The following is a 20,688-nucleotide window of genomic DNA, read 5'->3' on the forward strand; positions in this document are numbered from 1 at the left end:
GCTCTTAGCTTAATGACAGTATTGCTATATATTGCAATGTTGGCCGTGATCAATGAATGTTTTCACCTCAACTTTATTTGCTTCATTAAAAACTGTCATTTTCAGCCAATTAAATCTCTAATGGCTGTGGGCGTAGAGGGAGGCACAACTATCTGAATGTTTCATTAATGTACAAAGTGTGAACAAATAGCTCTTAAAATATAAACCTTTCATTTATATGTAATATAAATTTATAAAATTGACATGCAAGCATTTCTTATAGCAACTGCAATTTAGCACACACTGATATTGAGGATTAATATTTAATAAATTGTGCAGAGTGGTCGTACATGATGGTATTCCTTACGGCTTGAGAATATAATGCCACTTAATTTCATGCATTTATCTGTCAGTGGATCGTAAGGACAGTTTGTATATACAATGCTCTTTTGCTCTCCGTTTTGTCTGAGCATCCACAATTTATAATAGTTTTGGGTCTTTATTGTCATAAAGTCGACCTCTAGCATCCCAACATCTACAGAATAAAGCCTCAGAAATTGCTTTTGATGGCGATATATCAGCAGTCAGAATATTGTAAAAGCTTATTTGCTTCTTTGACTTGAGCTTCTAACATAATCGTAGTTTGATTATACCGTCATCATAAATTTAAAAGGAGAGTGATGAGCACACAACAGCCTCTGATCAAGGTCAATTACTGTCAGTGAAACTCTTAGGATCCATTATAAATGAATATAGCTGCTGCAGAGCTTCACTGTATTGTTCCAAAGTAAAGACATCTGCCTTTTTTGTCTCAGAGATCTTCACAGAGGCTTCAGAACAATGCTGGCAGGCTGCTGTTGGAATATGGTGCTTCTCTGGGTCTTCGCTGAGCGTATAAAAGCTGCTGTTTGATTTGTGAAAAGCTGGTGACTAGCTGCTGCTGCTGTGGGTAGGTGAGAGCTCGCTCCAGATCCAGTCTCTTTAGAAACAGCTAAAGTGGAGTGAGAAACGACTGGAGAACGGCTAAAGAAACTGTTCACATTTCCGTTGTGGTGGGGGAAGATTATGGGATAGAAACAAAGGCAGGGATTATCTGAGCAAATGCTACAATAGTGATACATGCACGGCGCCTGCAAACGGGCCTGCCTCAGGGTGCTCTGGATCTCAGAACAAAGACGTGCTTTCCCACCCATCCATGAACATCCTCTGTTACAGTTTGCTAATAAGGACTACAATACCCATCTGCCAGTTGTCACTCGACCAGAGACCTGGAATTATGGGTCATTATTTTTGCCATTACGGACATGTACATTGTGTAGTGACACTGAAGAGGAGCATCTATTAAAGAAATATCCACCACGGAGGGCTTGATTAATACCAAAAGATAATATTCAATAATAAATATATTGACCCTTTGCAACTATGTAATTTAATAATTCAAGATGCCGTGATGGAAATTGGGAGTGAGGGATGGGAGTATTGAACAGAGTGACTGAAATTGTTTTTTCCAGTTTGTTCATGGTTTCTACTTGTTCCAGTCCAGTTTATTAGTCTGTGAACGTAACAGACCTGGTTGTGGCTCACAGACGGCGGTATTTATAAAAGTTTGAAACAACTAGCTTAGAAACCGGCCCGTTCTTCATCCCTCCTGAGGTGTTGAACAAATTACCAACTTTGCCTGAATTCACACCTCATGATTTATATCAACATGTCATAAACAGCGTTACTCCTTTACACTGGAGCAACATTAAAAACGTTCAAAAGACGAGATGCTTATCAGTTCTTTCCGTACATGCTAGGGTACATGGCGGTGCGGCATTGTTTCCATGGTTACTAACAGTTACACTTGTACCTTTTCTATAATGCAATATTTGATATCTTTCTAAAAATGCTTACTTATACAGGTCATGAAAGTTAGTCTTCTGTTTGTAAAAAGTGTTCTCTGCAAATTCATGATCACATCTAGGGCGGATAGTCATTATGATTGATGGCTGCTGTCCATCGCCGCCATCTTTCCTCATTAAGTTACACAATAAAATGACAAGTTTGGTTTCTATCCTTGTCTGTTTGTGCAGCCAATCGTGCAGCACCCTATAGCCTTTATTAAAGTGACGTCAACTAAATAGAAGCGATGTCAGGTTGCAGATGTCTGTTTTTAGACTAGCTTTAAAGGAGCATGTTGGTTGTTTTGACATCCGTCATGGCGGAGTGGGCGGAGTTCTGGAGAGCGTGACATCACGTGCAAAGGGTCAAAAAAATATTCACTGAATTCCGATCCAGAACCAAACAGCATTCTGGGAGATGTAGGCAGAGGAAAGGCTTCAGCAGCTCAATGAGAAAAGGAGGGTTTGTGGTTTCAACTCACTCACTCTCTGGTTACCTAGCAACTCTCTCATTCTATGGTTACCTAGCAACAACTTGTTGAGTAGTTTGCGCAGCAGAAGTTTAAGGTTTAGCCTTATAAAAAGACAACAGCAGAGTGGAAACTGGGTGAAATAGGAAAGGTCACACATCCAGTTTGGCAGTGTATCACGAATTTAAAAGAAAAAACTTTAATTATCTACATTTCAACTGATATAAAACACATGCTGGGATACGTTTTTCAGCTGTACCCTTCGGCCCTACCACCACACACCAATTTGTTTGTATTTGGTGCAATGGGATCATTTAATAATAGGACAAGCAACACAAACGGGTCCATTTCAACTTCCCAAGCCTCTTCCCAACTCTGCAATTTGTTCCTGACAAGCCCCGCTCCCTGTGAAGTCAGCTAAACTGTTTTGAAGTTGAAGTTGTAACTATGTTGCTGGAATTAATAAGGCATTAGAGGAAAAGGGGGTGTGGGGGGAAGTTTGAGGGCAGCAAACTGAGACAGATGGAGAGAAATGGAGTACGGGGTATGATGGCAGGATAAAAAAAAGACGGGCGAAGAGGGGAGATAAAAAAGAACGGTGGAGGAGGCGGGGAAACGGGGGGAATGGTGACGACGAGGAGCTGCCAGGCGAAGTGAGAGTGAGTTTGTCTGTGATGTTTTAAAATTCTGGAGTGGAAAGTCCCTCCATCTGTTATTGTGGGGCCGGTTCTGACTCAGTGATTTCTATGATTGGCCTTAATCCCGGCCGAGTGGAGAAGACAGAATGAAGAGCTTAAAGCAGACTGCTCTCACTCTGACAGGCTCCACTGGCTGCTGCTGCTCACTTCCTCCGTCTGCTGCCCCCTAATGGACAACCGCTGCATGGCAACGCATTCCTCTGAACTACTCTTTCAGCTCATGACAGAAAACTAATTTATAAAATAATCAGCATCAAATTAAATTTTCAATTAAGTATTAAATCTCTTTGCATTTTGAGCTGTAATGAAAAATCTTTGATCATCCCTAAGAGATGTTTTGAAATAATCTGGTAAGTATGGCTCTTTTTGATCATGTGAGTATAAAAAGATTTTTTTTAAATCGTATCAGATCTTTATTTTTTCTGTAATGTGAGATGGATTTCTAGTTCTATATTAAGGGATCGTTTTCAATGAGCTGTGGAACTTGCTGTTGTGGTTGTGATTCTTCATTGTAGCCAATCATTACAAAATTCACCAGAGGTCTTTCCTTGCTGCCTTAGTGGCTCTGAGAAGGTTAAGTGACCCCCGCGGAGTCATTTCACAGTCTTTTTGGTCCCCAAGGTGACTCGAGTGCTCTGAGAGACTAGGCAAAGGGGGTTAATTTGACACATGTTGAGTACCTTATTCAAAGCCACAATCACATGTACAGTCCATGTTGCGTCTTTCTCGAGTGCCCTCTCGTTCAAACACCCACACTGTGGGGCCGTTTCGAAGAGTCCCTGCGGCTCACGCGGACGACGGTGCGGTGTGTCGAGTGCCCTTTAAGTTAATGCTCAGTGAAGGGGCCGAATGGGCTGCAGCAATCACAGAAGGCGGACCGGTGTCGAGTCGGCGCTCACCAGCATGACGCCGGTCGTCCCTGTTGTGCTGTCATTCCCTGAGAAACAACATGACTTTGAGTGATTAAACCGCTCCCCTCCGGAACGGAGCAAACTCAGCTGTTATGAATATTAAAGATCCCGATCATCCCCTGCTGAGCTTTCCGTTATTCTGGTTATTTCCTCCGCGCTGCCGTCTTGCTCTGTGAATTAACTGTGGACGACCACAACTTCTTCACCAGTGGAGTTCCTCAACAGCTTGTTGTATTTTGGCCATTTAAGGGGTTTGTTGAAACAGTGTTTCCATAAAGACTTGAATCATTCACTTTTGTTGCTTATTCTGCCTAATTTGAGGCAATTCTTCAAAATTTCAACACTAATGTATAGTTAGAAAGAGGCTGTTTGAAGCTATCCTGCCACAGAGTTATATGAATGTCAATGTGCTGGATCAACCTGGGCTGACAATTACTGTTTGTAGCCAAAAACTTTTCCAAATCCATTCCGAAAAAGCTTTGCCAATATTTGAATCTCATTAAATCCTGGTTGAATCGCAGTGTGTGGCTCTCGTTCGCTGCCCTGTTGGAAAACGGTGATCAGAGATCACCTGGTTGTGCATGGAGCATCCACAAATACAGATTAATAAACCTATAATAGATTTGTTTGGTTATATTAATCACATTCCTGATCAATAGGATGGGTTGCTGAAAAGTTATTGAATGGTTGGAATCAGCTGGGCTTCCTTAAAGCAGCAGGATGAAACTTTTACAGTAATGTTTTGTTTTTTTTTCCCATAAAGTATCCTGAAAAAGTCAGGCTTCTCCACTTTCTCCTTGACCTACTATATCTGTCTGAAGAAATGCACCGCTGCCCGTCAATCAGAGCCAATCAGAGCCAGGAAGAGCATGCTAGCGCTAAATGCGCTAATGCCGGAGAAAGAAGTTACTGTTGCATGAAAGCCGTTTATTGTGCCGTTAACTTTGCATGATTTTGTAAATTATGATAATTTAATGCAAAGTTGGCATTTTTAATGGACTTTCAATGCAACTTTTAGAGCAACTTTGCATTAAAAGTGTCATTATTTACCGAATGACACTTCATGACAACTGACATAAACATTCATAAAGACTTCTTTATGTTCATAACAGGTGTTATGTCATGTTTATGACAGTGTCATGTCAGTCTTATGCACACCCCTTCAAATAAAGTGTTACCCAGTCTCTTCTTCATGAACCTTTGATTTTGCTAAGTAAATACTTAAGAATGTGATTAAACCTTTTTAGCACATTGGGCACTGATCTGTGTCAGGTGGGCCTCCATCCAGCTTAATGTCACATTGACACCAGGAAACAACTTTCAATAAATACTGCATTCTGGACACTCCTCTGTATTTTTGTGCAAACTTTTTATGTGGACTGCAGCCTTTACTAAAAAATTACCCTGTGTTCTTTAGTTTGGTAGCTAATGTAGCTACCAAACAGAAAATAACTATTTGCCTTCAAGATTAAACCTGTGTTTTCTGATTTCTTTAATAATTTAACATGCTTTACAGGCTGAAGTTCAAATTCTCAAGTGACTGTTGTGAGGTCATATCAGAAATCTAAAGCAACAAAAGCTGCCAGAGATTTGGCTGTTTTAGGACCAGGGGCTGTTGAAAACCAGGTCTGTATTAGGACTGAAACAATTAATGGGATTGAATTAATCGAGATTAATCAGTTGTTGAAATAATCCTCAAATAATTTAGTCATCAAATAATTATCTGGAGTATACAAACTTTAAAACATGCCATTTACTGAACGAACATCAACCTCAGATCTGATGTTAAGGCAAAAATTATACAAAAAGTTTGCATATTTTTCAGTTTAGATGACAAACCTCCTTCGTCTGTAAGCATTTTAAACGTCCTACGTGGCATAGCTTTGGCATTACCTGGTTCAAATGTAAAAATATCTCCTGTTTAGGACCTTTTGACAGTCGATTATTAATTGGTTAATCAAAAACTAATCAACACATTAGGGCTACACTGTATTAAGTCAAACAGAAAGGCTGAGCTTTTCACATGTTGATGTCAGAAGTATTTTTTCCAGCCACAGATGCGTCCTTCTTCAAATTATCAAGCGTATACTAAAGGAAGCCTGCTATTGCATTTTAAGCAATACAATTTTTATTTTACTTACAAAAGGAGTTGAATTACTTTTTTATTTACGTTTTCTTATGTATTTGTAATATTGCATGAAATACACTTAAGTGGTTACATGAAAAATCTGCTGAATGTGCCTATTTTCTTTTCAAGATTACTCAATTAATCATCAGAATAATCATTAGAATACTTGATTACTAAAATAATTTTTAGATGCAGCCATAGTCTGCATTAGATTAAATCTCGGTAAATAGCAGATGATCATCCCTTCATGTCCTTTAGTCCTTTTTGTTAAATATATTAGCTACTTAATGCTATACTGTTTATCATCTGTCAATAGTTTTTAATTTCTTCTTCTTCTGTTGTCCTCCATCTGTCCACACTGTCACATTTATTAAGGAGATGCTTCGAAGCTGCTGTGGTTGTGCATAAGTAAAATTAAAAGCAGGTCTGCCTTTAGGACCTCCGGAGACTTCCACACTATTGATGAAATCATCTTTAAAACAATGTCTAGCTTTTTCCTCAGAAGTGGTTTTAAACATGTGCACAGTGCTGTATATGTCAGATTCCTCCGTGTTTAAATGCCCACGCTTCACGTTTAGCTATCCATCACAGAACTCTGTTTGGCTCTTGACCTTGACTGTTGGCTGGGTGACAAATAACCAACAACATGATGTATTTTGCAGTACAAGTTGGTGCTGTTGACGCTTGTGGTGTGGTTGTGCCTGTGTTATTTTCTGTGTTGTGTGGGCCAGTACAGAGCTTATCTGGGCTGTTCTGTGCTGATCTCACTATGTTCATCCGGCGCTCTAAGCTGCTTGGGCTCCAGCCACCAGCATAGATGATATATCCCTTCCCCCCTCCTTCCCACATCTCTCACTGTGATTCATTGGCTGTTTGTCTTGCCAATCCATCTGGGCTAACACAGAAGAGCGAACGCCACGCTAAGACACATGGCAATTTTGTAGCAGGGGGCGGGGTGGCTACGTTACCCTGCTCTGGAAGAGAGCGGTTCTTTGAGAAATGGTTGTCCACCAGGAGGGAGGAGTGGTTGGAGGAATGCTTGGGGAGAAACGGCTGGAGGAACATAGAGATAGAAATATGAGCTGAAAATTCACAAAGAACAAAGTACAGTTCTGCCGAGAGATTAAATCTCCCAAAAAAGACTGAGCTAAAGGGATGAAAGAGCTGCCATATTAAAGATAACATGTGATTAATATCAACCAATGCAAAATACAATACATTAAAAAACATCCAAGTCACATATATATACTGTTACGGCGAAATGAAATCAAATGTCCCTGGAGATTATTGTGTGGCTGTTTTTTTTTAAATCCCAAACTGATTCCTGTAATGTTTATAGTTTTACCAAGAGATTACCACTGTGATTCCACTGCTGCGAAACTCGTCCTGTTTAATGAAAAATTGCTGAATTGTTCTTTCTAAAACTGAATAAGTGTGTTTGTTGGAGATATTTTGGATTATGAAGAGTTGCTTGTCAACCACAGAAACAGAATCAGCCGACCATGTGGCAGCAACTCAATGAATTTACTTAAGTGACTACCTTACGTTCAAACTGAGTATCGGAATATTACTTAAATCAGGAGATTTCAATGGGACCTATTATTCAAAATCCATATTTTGCTTTTTTATGTTTTTCCATTTGGGTCTCAACTGCTTCCATAGCTAAAGTGCTTAAAAACCCACATTTTTTTTGTGGTATCTGAAAATAAACTGTTTCAAAAACGTCCCTGTTGTTACGTCACTTTCCAAGGGCATCACATTGTTACCTAGCAACCCCAGCCATTTTCAGGAGTGTTGCCTAGCAACCCAAGCAGAGCTCCAGCACATTTGGTCTGCTGGTTTTACTGCTGAATGTGCTGTACAATGGCTGCTGGAATAGACATGTGTTTTTGTTGTTGACTTACTATTCAGAAACCACTTGCTGCATTCTTGTTGGTTGTGCAGGTGCATATAGCTCTGCTTTTCAACGATGCACAGTTATATAGTTTTGCATCTGTTTGCAGCCTTTGTCTCATGCGAGTGTAGACGTTGAGTTGGGGGCGTGGCCGGCTGGAGCTCATTTGGATTTAAAGTGACAAGACGCCCTGAAACCAGCTCATTCTGGAAGGAGCTCAAAATTGGCAGAACTGACCAGACTGAAATCTCATAATCTAAGAACATGTTTTTTATAGACCATTAACATAACCTGAACAAGGAAGCACTACAGGCTAGCTCTGAGTAACTTTGAACATGTCACTGTTGTTGGTGGCTGATGTGCTGAATGTTTCAGAAACTGTGAATCTCTCTTGTTGATGTCAGAGGAGAATGAGTCCTGGTTTGATTTGATAGAAAGTCAAGAGCAGCTCAAACAATAACCTCTTGTTAAAACCAGTGTATGTAAAATATCCATATAAAATGTACCACACTTCTGACCTTGAAGCAGATGGGAAACAGCAGCAGAAGGGAACACCGAATCCCACTCTTGTCAGCTAAGAATAGTAAACTAAGAATAAAATTTGCATAGGTTGACCAAAATTAGACAGGAAAAGTCTGGAAAGCGTTTCCTGATCCACTGCGTCTCAATTCTAGCTGTGCCATTCAGAGCATGGGGTAAAAATTTTATATAAACAACATGAAAGTATAGATCCATTCTGCCTTGGTGATGTATTTCTTTTCTAAAATTTCCAAAATATACTCCTGGATTGTATGGAAAGCCTTCCCAGAGGAGCATTTATATCTGCATTGGGTGGGCTGATCATATTAATGTAACCTTTAAAAGTAACAAACGAATTTCTAATAAGTCATTTGCATCCAGTCTTTGTATCTTTGCCCTCTTTCTAAGTGCATTTCCAGACTGACTTTGAAAGTAGCTCCTACTTTCAAAGTTTTGGTGGACTGGCTCCATCTTTCTTATCCAGTCTAATAAACATAAGAAGGCTGCTGCCAACCAGCCAGTTTCTCTGCATTGCAGATCCAACATAAAGGTGATTAGACTTTTCCACTGGCTGCCCCAAATTTATAGGACGGTTTACCCCAGTTAACAGACGGTTGAGATTTTAAATCTCCTTACTTTGGCTTTCGTCTCAAGCTTATGTTTGTGCTGTGTTGGCACTTTATTTTGTTGTTTATATTCCTATCAAATGTACACCAACATCGGTTCATTTTAAAATTATTTTTAGCTATTTTTAAAAATAAAAATATGCAACCAAGGGATTAAAATCAGTGCAAATTCCTCTTCATATTGCACTTTTATATGTACTAAAACATACAGTGCTGACGCTTTAAGTCAGCATAGTATGTTTGCCTCATGATAGGAGCTTTACGTTCTTATCCCGGGAAAATTGTTTACATTATATGAAGAGGCTTTGTTGGAACCGCTAAGAAGAGGTGGGCAGGAAATAAGATAGCTTCTATTATAGTGGGAGTTTATATTTTGAGTGTTTTTGTAGATAAAACGTCTCTCTCGATAGGCGACGGGAGTCTTCGTGGCCCGTCCTCAGATGAATGAGCTCTAGCTGTAACAGGGGGTCTAAATGGGGTGAGTAATTTCAGAGCCTTGGGGATTTGTGGCCAATCACGCCATTCTGGGACAAAAATAATTTCACCATCGCCCCCTAGAGGCCTGTGGAAACCTAGATACAGACACAAGATGAAAGTGAGGGAGAAGAGGAGAAAGGATGGGACGTTTCGAAGGCTGAGATGTATTTGCTACTTGGATTACTTCCCAGTCGAGAGTGGAGGGTTCTTCAAGGTCATCCAAAAAGCGCTGAAGATCCGAATACATTATGACAGAACATTTTGCAACAACATAACCTTGCAGGGGTACTTTATGGTAATTTAGGATAAAACGTTCACAGACACATTAGATTGAAGTGAGTACTGAAATGTCTGTGGAAAGAGTTTGGATTCTGTAAAAGCAAACCTGTTTCACATTTTTGTTTCTTTTCCTGGTAGAACCTGGCAGACTTTATCTTAAAGTGTACTAGCATTTAAAAAAGTTTATGATGCCATTTACAAAGGCAAATGCAAGGAAAATGACCCACAGCACCACATATCTTTCACCATGCTCAACATGGGCTTGAGGTTCTTTTCCACATGTTCATCACTTGCAATTACAAGAAGAGTAAATGCTACTTAAAAGCTGAAGTTATTCATTTAATCTGAGCTCAGATCTGCCTAAATACCCAGCAGTTGTGAAGGTAGGACAGAAAAACCTTTTTCCTGCTTGTCTCCATATCATTAGGTTGGTGTTATTGACATCATCTAATGGTCGACTAAATTACCTGGAAATGTCACTCAGTGCTGCAGTTCTTTACCAGCGAGTGTTGGAGAGTTTTTCACATCAGCTGCCATCCTTCTCATCCTCATCCAGCTTTGTTTGTCACATTAAGCTATTTAATTATTGCTCTGCAGTGACTAGGTGTTCCTGACTTGTGAAGATCATCACACCTCCTTTCTTTGAATGCCATGTTTTCTCATATTTTCCATTTTGAAGAGAGGCTAAGAAAAGGGCTTTTGTATCACGTCATGTTTATATGCCAGGATAACATGAAGCTCTTTCTTGGTAAAAGTTTGTAAACACACAAATATGAAGTGAATTTTCCCTCAACTACTTTACTCATTTACTTCTGTGTTATAACTTATTGCTATAGTGTTATGATGAAAACACACAGCAAACGTAAGATAAAAATACTAATTATTTGAACATTTTATCTCAATATGACCTGATAAGAGGTTTGCAGAACTAAGGTATTGAAGCATTGTTGTTTGGCACCGTTTTAATTGGATTACTACTTGTAGAAAAATGTAGCCTACACTTTTTATAGCATTGGCTATAAAAGGCTATATAATAATTGTTTAAATTTCGTATTCTTTCATACATTTGCATTTACAAATACATTTTGTTACAAATCACAGTGTTTGTGCTAGTAAGCATGAAAGAAAGTCTTTAATAGTTGTGTTATCCACAGTTACAAACAAAATAAAATTAATTGCATGGAGCAAAACTGTAAATATCACGTATAGCAGTGGTCCCATCCGTGGACCAATTGGCACCGGGCCGCACAATAAATAATTCAGCATTTCCGTTTTATGTATTATTTGAGTCTGGAGGATCTTTTATTTTGAAAATCGTTTAACCGGATTCTCTTGGTTACTTGCGAGCCAACACTGAGCCCAGAAGCAGCAAAATGAGTAAGAAACAGATCAGATGTCTTTGGAAAGTTTCTTTGCAAAGGGGAAAAGCCCCAGAGAAGAGACAGGAGAATGAATTTATCCCGGAGCTGTAGGTGAGTCCCACATTACAAGCCGCTCTGCGTAACATGCGGTGACCGGCTGCTAATGAAGCAGTGAAGCTTCAAACTGTTTTGCCACATAGAGGCCAAGCAGGCTGTGGATATAAGCAACACTTCGGGTGTCATTGTCTCTCGTCACTCCCAGATGGGACTGTCTCGTTGCAGAGAAACAAGCTCAGGGCTACCGTTAGTCATTATCGTGAGTTAAAATGTTCACGAAAGTAAAATGTAAATTTTTGTGGCGCATCTGTATCTTATTTTGAAGGGATATGTAAATGTTACCATAGCGACCAGAGTCAGAGACCGTTTGGGCTGCGGTCGAGAGGAGATGAGTAGAGCTTGAGTCTTAAGTCTGGTTTAGACGGAAAGATTTAAGATTTGTCGACCGATTCTCCAAACCTCTGTGACCACAGAGCTGATAAAAGAACAACAGGTTCGATCGGTTCGTGTCTCCAAGGCAGGAGCAACACGAACCGATTCCAGACACGAACATCGCGATTCCAGAAGAAACTCCACAAAGCTTCCAACATAGCATACGGGAATTTAGAATAACTAAACACGGATGACGATGTAGAAGCAATAGTGATAGTTTGTGGACTCATTTTAAGAGATAAAAGATGTAACAAAAAGAAAAGGCGGTGGATAAAAGACGACGGGAGCAGCCGCTCTATTTGCTGCACTATGATTTGGAGGTGAATATGTTTTTTCATAGTTAACATTTTTAACTGAATAAACATAAACATATAATAATGACTTTTCCATATAATAATAAACATTTCCACATATCATCTCCAATATCCACCGGACTCTCAGTTGCTCATATGTCAGCTGTTTGGGATTCCCCTCTGTTCTGTCGTCACCGCGCTTTCTGATTGGCTACCTGTCACATTCAGCAGGTTGTATTTTCGTTCCCAGTCAGGGAAAACCCCACAGGCTGCGATAAAAGGGCCAAGACAACCCAAATTGAGTATATTCAGGATTTAGCGGGAACACCAACATCCAGAAGCCTTATCTGACGGTTCACGCCCCCCACCCCCGGGCCGCAGCAAAATTTAAATAAAAATAAAAATAAACAATTGTAATGCGGCTAAAATAATGTGATGACTTCAAAAAGGTTCTCCTGGATCAGTATCCTGTCTCTAAATCCAAATGCTGCAGATTTCTGATTTTTGTGTGTTTTCTTCCAGAAACTGGTCCGAGAGGCGGAGCAGCTGCAGAAGGAGCATGTGTGGAAAGACGGCGTGACGGTAAAGTAGACCTCCAGCTTGTCTTCGTCTTTCCCAGGATCTTTTTTTCCCTCCTCTCTGTAAACCTTAAAAACAAACATAACTTCCCACCAACCTCCCCTTCAGTCTGGCAGTTTCCAACTTGTTAGTGCAAAATGACAATGTGATCAGCATCACAAGGATAATTAGTGCAATAACAAGCTCTGTTTACACTCAGACTCAGTGAAGCTGTTCACTTTTAACGCTGGTATTTTTATGGCCCTTTTCAATATCAAACCTTGTGGTAGGGCTTCATTTCTTCAATGTGTTGAACTTTGCATTTCTTGCAGTTGACCTTTAAAGCAAGAGGGTGCACACTTTTAATCTAGAAAAGGAGAAAATGAAATACTGTGATGTGTATGCTGCTGTGGTCCGCTGACTGTTCAATTTATAAACATTTAAATGCCAACATAACATTCACTCCTACATTTCCTGTTCAGCCCAAAATTATTCATACCGGTGGCAGATTTAGATTTAGATCATGCAGCCAAAGCTTGAGTTATTTGATTTATTTATTTCAAAAAGGTTTGTAAAAACAAGAGGGCAAGCGGTCAGTAGGACAGAGAAGACATCTGCATACATAACCAAGTTTATTTTTTGTTTGAAAAGGAGTAGGAGGAAGTGAACACTTATTAAAGGTTTGTATCTGATAGGAAACGAGACAGGAGTTCCTCAGAAGATAATAAAACAATGTAAAAGGAGGCTCGGTTTTGAACAATGTTTACATTTTTATCTACATTTTAGCATTAAAAACTGGATATTGGAAGCTGTTTTCATTTTTCTCTTTAGTCACTGGAAAATATTTATTGGTATTTCAACCATAAACCTTTGTTACAAATGCAAACTGGATTTTGGCAAATGGTGCCATTTATCTTTGGTAATCAGCTGAAAGTCTGTGAGGTTAGGAGCCCTCCTTACCATCACCCTAATTTTTACTCCCTTCACAGATTCTCAGTTAGATTAAAGTCGAAACTCCAAATCAAAAATCAAAAAGATTCATTTAAACCTAAATATGCCAACTGTACCCTAAGTACATTTACTCTTCGATTAATACGTAAAACTATGTCAAAACATTGAAACGGTTCAGTTTTTTAAAAGATTTCTATTGAATAAAACTAAGGAAGAATTGATTTCATGTATTTTGGAATAAACAAAAGTTTTCAAATGAACTAAATTGTCTTCATATTTAAACTAATTGCAGTTAAGTTGGTTTTGCTCAAGCAGTAAATGATCTGAGCTCTTTCTCCTTTTTCAAGGAGAATATTTAGTTTATAAACAACTGAAATTCAGATGATATCCTCATAAAATCTTCTTGTCCAGTTTAAAGAACATTTACTTTTCTTTAATGTCGCAGAGACACAGACCAGTTGAACACCGACGCCCTTCCTTTTCCACATGTCTGTAGTATATGTTTCATATAAATATGTAAAACAGATATTTATACACTTCCCCTGTTGTCATATCGTCGGTCTCCAGGGAGACGAGCTCACTGTCATGCTACACTTCCCACAAATGGATTTTTAACCTGATGCCTCCTGGGGGATATTTGAGAAAAGGCTTTAACTGATTCAGAGCGAATAATTATAAGCCCTACTTCTCTGCAAAGTCCGTTTTTATTCATGGTTGCTTACACTCTGAAGCTGTAGTCTTGCGGTGGCTGGGCTGCGCTCCTCGCTTTCACCCTCCTGGTTTGAAGGAGGGAGGATGCGGCACGGCTGTCCCTTCATCTTAGGCCCGAGGGGGCTGATGCCTGCCTCTCCCTCTCTCTGGCTTTCTCTCTGTCCGGCTCCAATGCGCCTCAATCGGATGTGTAGCCATGCAGGAAGTGGTGCCTGGGTCACAGTCCTCCACACATAGCACACCTGTTCATAAGTAGCTGCATCCAATATAGCATCAATAGACCCTCAAGTGGAAAAACCAGCTCTCTCTTTAATCCCTACCCCCTCTTCCTTCTCCTCCAAAACCTTTCTTCGCTCCATCCTTTCCCCCCCTCTCTTCTGCTCAAAACTCTTTCTGTCCGGTCCAGCTTTGTAGTCGTCCTCACTCTCTTCACTTCCACCTTATTCACGTACCTCATTCTTATCGGTGTGCGTGCTAAATCAGGCATGAAAACAGTTGGAATATACCACATTGTTGCAAATGCTGCAAATGAATCCCAATAGTGCTTCTCTATTAATAATGTATTGAGTTGATTTCATTTGCCTTTATAATTAGGCCAGGTAATGAATCTCAGCGGGGGCAAGAGTGAGCCCATTAAAAAAATATCACAAAAAGAAGGTGGTGGTGGGCGGGGAGGGGAGAATCTGGTGGGGCGGTTAGATATGCTACATCCCTGCTAGATGATTTTTTTTCCCCTGTTTGTAGATTTTGTGCTTTCCTAATTTCTCTTTGGCTGAACACTCTGCTGACTGACACTCTAATTAGATTAGGGCTTCGTGCTCTTTGGGCATATTAGGAGAAACGCGTTGCATCTTAAACTAGCGGGTGGAGCAGCCTGTCAAATGGAAAGAAAAGGTGTTGATGCATGAGAGACGAGGGTTTTTTTGGGTAGAGTGGATGTGTGTGTGTGTCTGTTTTTAGAGCATATGTGGCCAGAGGTGGGCAGAGAACCCAAAAATTGTATTGTAAGCAAGAGTAGCACAACTTCAACATATTTTTACTCAAGTGAAAGTCATCCAGCAAGTTACTCAAGTAAGAGTATAAAAGTATTTGGTAAAAAGTCAAATTATCAATCATTTGATAGTTAAAAATTACATGATCAGACAGAGTAATTTATAAGATTAAGTGGAAATGTTGGTATTTTAAAGCCCAAAATGATAATATATCATATAAATAAGAAAAATTAGCAAAATCTGGTAAAAGACAAATATTTCCAAATCAGTTTCTTTCAATAAAAACTTATGAAACATTAACAGAAACTGCAGGTGTGTGTCTGTGTCTTCACAGACACACACCTTCATGAAGTTTGTTCTTCATTCAGTGGGAAGAGAAACCGGAAATTTAACTGAAGTGAGAGTAGAAATACTTCATAACAAAATTACTCAAGCAAAAATAAAAAAGTATTTCGTAGTAAATTACTTCTAAAAATATTTTTTTCAATAAAGTTACTCAAGTAAAAGTAATTGACTAAATGTAATTAGTTACTAACAAACTCTGAATTTATGTCTTCTGCCCCTGCTGCTTCAAAATAAAATGTTGTATAAAGCAGAAAAAATAAATAAATAAATAGAAATTATAAACAAAAAGACTAAATCAAATAATATGTAATGAAAGCTAATGGAATGAAATAAAAATGTATTTTTAATTTTACAACAAACTTAATCACCTGACTTACAAAGAAAAAAATTTTATGAGTTCTTTTCAGCATGAAAAATTAAGAATAATATGCAGTTTATTTAAAAATATAAAGCACATAGAAGCTAAAAAACATTAAATAGCTTTTTAAAGCCTTGTTCCATTGATGCCCATCTGTTGTAGACGCTCTCTGGATGTCCTGCATCAAAACATCCAGAAGATCCGCTGGAATCTGTTCATTTTACTGTTTTAATTAAAAATGTTTCTTATTTGGCTCTATAAGAGCCCAAAAGCTTAATGTGTGGTATAGTCAAAGTCCAGATGCATCATATGTTTCTACAACATCTTGAGATGGACGGGCTCAGTACATATGCATGCCACACTTTTCAGAAGTTTTATTCAAGTAAGAGTAATGATACTTCATAATAAAAGTATTCAAGTAAAAGTAAAAAGTACAGCACAATAAAAGTACTTCTAGAAGTACTCGAGTAAATGTAATTGAGTAAATGTAACTAGTTAGTACCCAAATATGCATAAACATCACAAAGTCGACTTTAACATTTGGGAGAAGGAGGGCAAGTATCAACTCCACTTCCCCGAGAAAGATTTTGATGATGGGAATAAAAAACTGAATGTGAAAGAAGAAAAATGTAAAAAAAAAAAAAAAAAAAGAAAAACTAGAAAAATAAACAAAAATACACGAACCAAAAGCATATAAGGTTTATCTAGAGTGGATTGCCAGGGTGGTTTCATCAAGTTTGGTCTCTGAAAATATAATCAGATCTTCACATAATCTATCCAAGTTTGTCTCCATAGGCAAAATTGTTTGGTCTTGTGATTGAGAGAGGCTCAGATTTAACCTTTTTGCAGGCGTGCACACTTTTGAGATCCACAGTTTGTGTTCAGTAATGGCCTCTTCAACACCAGGCCCGCCCAGCTGCTTACCTCACCAAACCGGCCGTGCCGCGCCGCGCCTGGCCCGGTCTGGTCCTCCTGCCACGGCAGCTGCTCTGGTAACGACGGGAAGGTCTGCTCCTTCCTTTCTTCCTGGACCAACAGCGTCTGACCGGCTGGACGTTACGGATGGCAAAATGTTGACTGTAACAACTGTTGCGATGGCCGTTCAGGGTTTTAAATCCTTTGGAATGAAATGGTGTGTGAAATAGACATTTCAGTGTCAGCTAGCTGATGATTTGTCAAGGTCAGGTGTCCGTCCTTCTGAAAATGGCGCTGGCAGCAGAGTTGCTCTAAGGTGGCAGAGTGATTTTCATTCCCGATTTACAATCCTCATTGGGATGAAAGAGAGAGAGCCTTGGCTTGCAGCCAAATGTCACATTATTCTTTCCTTTGTTCACAAAAGATGGCAGACAAAAAATGATGAGGCCTTTGAGAGGAGCATCCAGATGCAACTAATTTTTATGCTTTTAGATCATTTTTGGTTTGGTTCCTTTAACAAATCTTCAAAATGCCTTTTTTAAAGGATGAAATCCTTTTAAAATATTTTTTTGTCTGAAAGCCAGTATGCGTTTCTCTGGCTGATGTGATTAACTGGGTGTTTGCCAAGTCAGGATAAAATGTCTCTATCAGTGAAACTCCCTCTAGCACAGAGTTTACACACAAAATGTTTAAATTTGATTTATGTGAATGGAGAAAAAAAATATGAATCACATAAAAGATGCAAAATACTGGATGTAAAATAGATTTTTGGACTTCAGAAGGATTTATTTTTGTATTTGCTTTTGTATTCATCGTTTTCAGCTGCAGACACTGGTGGCTCTTTGTACAATTAGTGAAAGTCAATCTTCATTAAAACCATAAAAAAATAATAAAAATGATTAAAGTTGAAAGTTAGGGCTGACCGACAACTTCCACTTTTTAATTCCTTGTTTAATATAGAATATATGGTATTAGATAAACATTTAATGTTGTAACATCTGTGTGTGTGTGGTAGGGCTTTTCATGGAGAAGATATTTAACATTTCGCTAAAGTAAAGACACAGTAAACACTTGAAGCACAAGTGTTTACTGTGCTTCAGTAAACACTTACTGTAAACACTTACAGCAAAAATGCTTACATTTTTGCAATAATGTAAGCAAAAATAAACAGATGAACATTACAGCAGCATAAAGAATGCGAATAATTTAGTGTAGAAACAGCCTTCATGCTCTTATAAGCAGCTTTCCAGCTCTGAAGACACGTTCAGAAGATAAACTTGTAGCGAAACTTCAAATGAGGAGGCCAAGTGAAAGTAATGTTATAACCCAGCAGGACACACAGCTTTTTCTTTTCCTCATGCTTGTTGCCTTGTAGCCTGCACTTTTTAAAACGGCACCATGTACAACGAGGGAAGACACGGTGCGACTGCAGTTTGGGTTTCTGCAACCTCTGCAAAGCTGTGACACACCCTGAAGAGCAGGGCAGCAGCTGCAGAAATCTGGTCAATCTGGAGCATTCCTTGGCATTTTGTTTTATTAGGGGTGCATTGATAAATTGATCTTAATTTACTTCGTTATGGGAGATCAGTGATCAGCTGATACATGAATGTGAAGCCGATCTCATCCACTGATCTTATCAAACTCTGCCTTTTTTGCTCTGCTGTTTTGACTGACAGACTGACCCATCAGGTCATATCTGCATGTTTGCAGTTAACAGTTACCAACTCATCCACTTTCCTGCTATATCTAACATTATTTCAGACAAAAATAAAAAGAGTATCAGCCAAAATTAGAATCAGCAGGTCCTGCTTTTTACTAATGGCCAGAAAACTGCAATCGGTGCACCTTTTGTTTCTTTATCTTATTTTTTTTTATTTATTTCTTGCCGTTTCAAGCTGTAACTTTTGAACACCTTGGTATTTACTTATCCTCCTGCTAAAATAGTAGTTAAGTACATGCTCTGGATTTGTATGCGTGCATATCCCTTAACATCCAAAAACAACTGAAAACTGAATTTATCTGCTACAAGTAAAAGGAAAAAATCCAGAGAACGCAAATGCAAACACATGTCAGCTTGAACACTGGTAGTTTGTTGCTGTTTGTTTATGCGCTCTCTTAGAAAGCTTTGCAATCACAGATTGTTGGCTTGGAGCTGTCATTTGTGATCTGCCTCTGACTTCCAGTTGTTTAACGCTTAATGAAGCCTGTTGAGAATCTTGACACATGTACAAATAGTGTTAGACGGTGTTTCCTGGAGTCACTAAGATAACAACTTTGAGCAAACCGAAGGTTGAATTCACGAAATGAAACATCGTCTCTGGTCATCATCATCATCATCACCTTAAGACTGATGACATGATCAACAATATATTATCTGCTACATTATCATCAGCCGCTCTTCCCCTCTGTCACACCGCGGCTCTGATGATGACTGCTTTGACATAGATGAAGAGGCGTTGACATGAAGCGTGGCACCTCGGAACCGGTAGACGAGATTGGATGAAAGACGGGACGGAGATTGTGGAGATTGGAGGAAGACATGTCCTTTCATTCAGATTGTGATGTGGCAGCTGCTGTACGTTGGGAAATGCATTAGTGCTAATAGCTGTGCCATTAGGAGAGAGAGAGGGGCACTCTGCTGATGGGCTGCCATGATGAAACCAGGAGAGGGAGAGAGAAAGCGGCGTGGGGGAAGAAGGTGGAAGAGACGAGGGGGAAACGGGAAACAGAGATGGAGCCATCTTCCAGGCCATTTACTGCAATCATCACTCTCTAATCAATCAAGCCTTTCATCATAGGACAACACAGTCTCCTCTTTTTCTTTCCTTTCTTTTCTCCGTTTCTCCCTTCATCTCCACTCAGCCACCCACTCTGATGCATAGGAGTAATATTCACGCTTTGCCTCTGTACACATGCATGTTCAGCTGCATCCAGCCTCACTGTAAAACGTTGCATTTAGTTGTATCTACTGTCTCCTGCTCTGTAAGTCAAATACATTTAGCTAGTTTAAATGTGTGAGTTTGTGAAAGATAAACTTAAGTTGTGTTAACTTTTGATTAATCCTGTCAAACCTCCAAGAGTTGAATAAACTAGAGTTTTTACTTCACTTAAAAAAACTGAAGAAAAGACAGGAGTGGGAACTATTTCCCAGAATGCTTAGCGGCTTGTTTTTGTATCCGGAGATGGAAATGTGTTACGTTGATCTGACTCCTGTGTTATTTCACACTAAATGTTTTTAGCAGAATTCATTGTGATGTTTAACAAAATTCATGATCAGACCAGAAATTTTGTTCATTCAATTTGAAACAAGAATTTAAATTATTCTAAAGTAAAATCGTTATTTTTAACTTGATGATGTGAGTAAAATAATAGAGAAATGTGTCTCTTTAACTAGTTCAGTTCTTTTCTTGAATATTGTGAAATAATTGTTTAACAACTCATCTCTTGTTGTTAAATGAACTTCATGAACTTTAATTTCTGAGTTAAAACCAAACCAATTTTCTTGTTGACTTAAGTTACATTTTAACTGCATCAGGTGAAATTTCATTTTCCAGTTAAACCACCTTCAAATGTTTTACAGTGCTGTAAAATATAACCAGCAGTTCACATTTTCAGCCTGTAAAGTTATGTTGGCAGTTCTCAAAATGGTATTCTGCAAAACTTCTGAGATAATTCGATTTCAATAGAAACTTTAATATGACCCGCTTTGAACTCGCAATGAATTCCCTTTAAGAGGTGAAGCATGACCTGAAGAGATGCAAGTGAAAGTTGCAAGGGTTTGTTCACTTTGTCCAAGTTTGACTCCTTTTATAATGCCTCAATTTGACGTAAATTGGTCCTTCAGAGGAAAT

General features: G+C 39.0%; 1 protein-coding gene across 11 annotated transcripts in view; it reads left to right on the plus strand.

Annotated features, from left to right (window-relative positions):
• cacna2d2a (calcium channel, voltage-dependent, alpha 2/delta subunit 2a) overlaps nt 1-20,688 on the plus strand; it is a 240,773-nt gene that overhangs the window by 119,391 nt on the left and 100,694 nt on the right. For all 11 annotated transcript variants that reach the window (XM_081607057.1, XM_081607059.1, XM_081607058.1 and 8 more), the window contains one exon: nt 12,530-12,589. In XM_081607057.1, the coding sequence (XP_081463183.1) occupies nt 12,530-12,589 (60 nt within the window). The remainder of the gene's footprint in view (nt 1-12,529; nt 12,590-20,688) is intronic.

The sequence above is a fragment of the Poecilia reticulata genome, chromosome 5 (genome assembly GCF_904066995.2).
Source record: "Poecilia reticulata chromosome 5, P_reticulata-male-v2, whole genome shotgun sequence".
Classification (NCBI taxonomy): domain Eukaryota; kingdom Metazoa; phylum Chordata; class Actinopteri; order Cyprinodontiformes; family Poeciliidae; genus Poecilia; species Poecilia reticulata.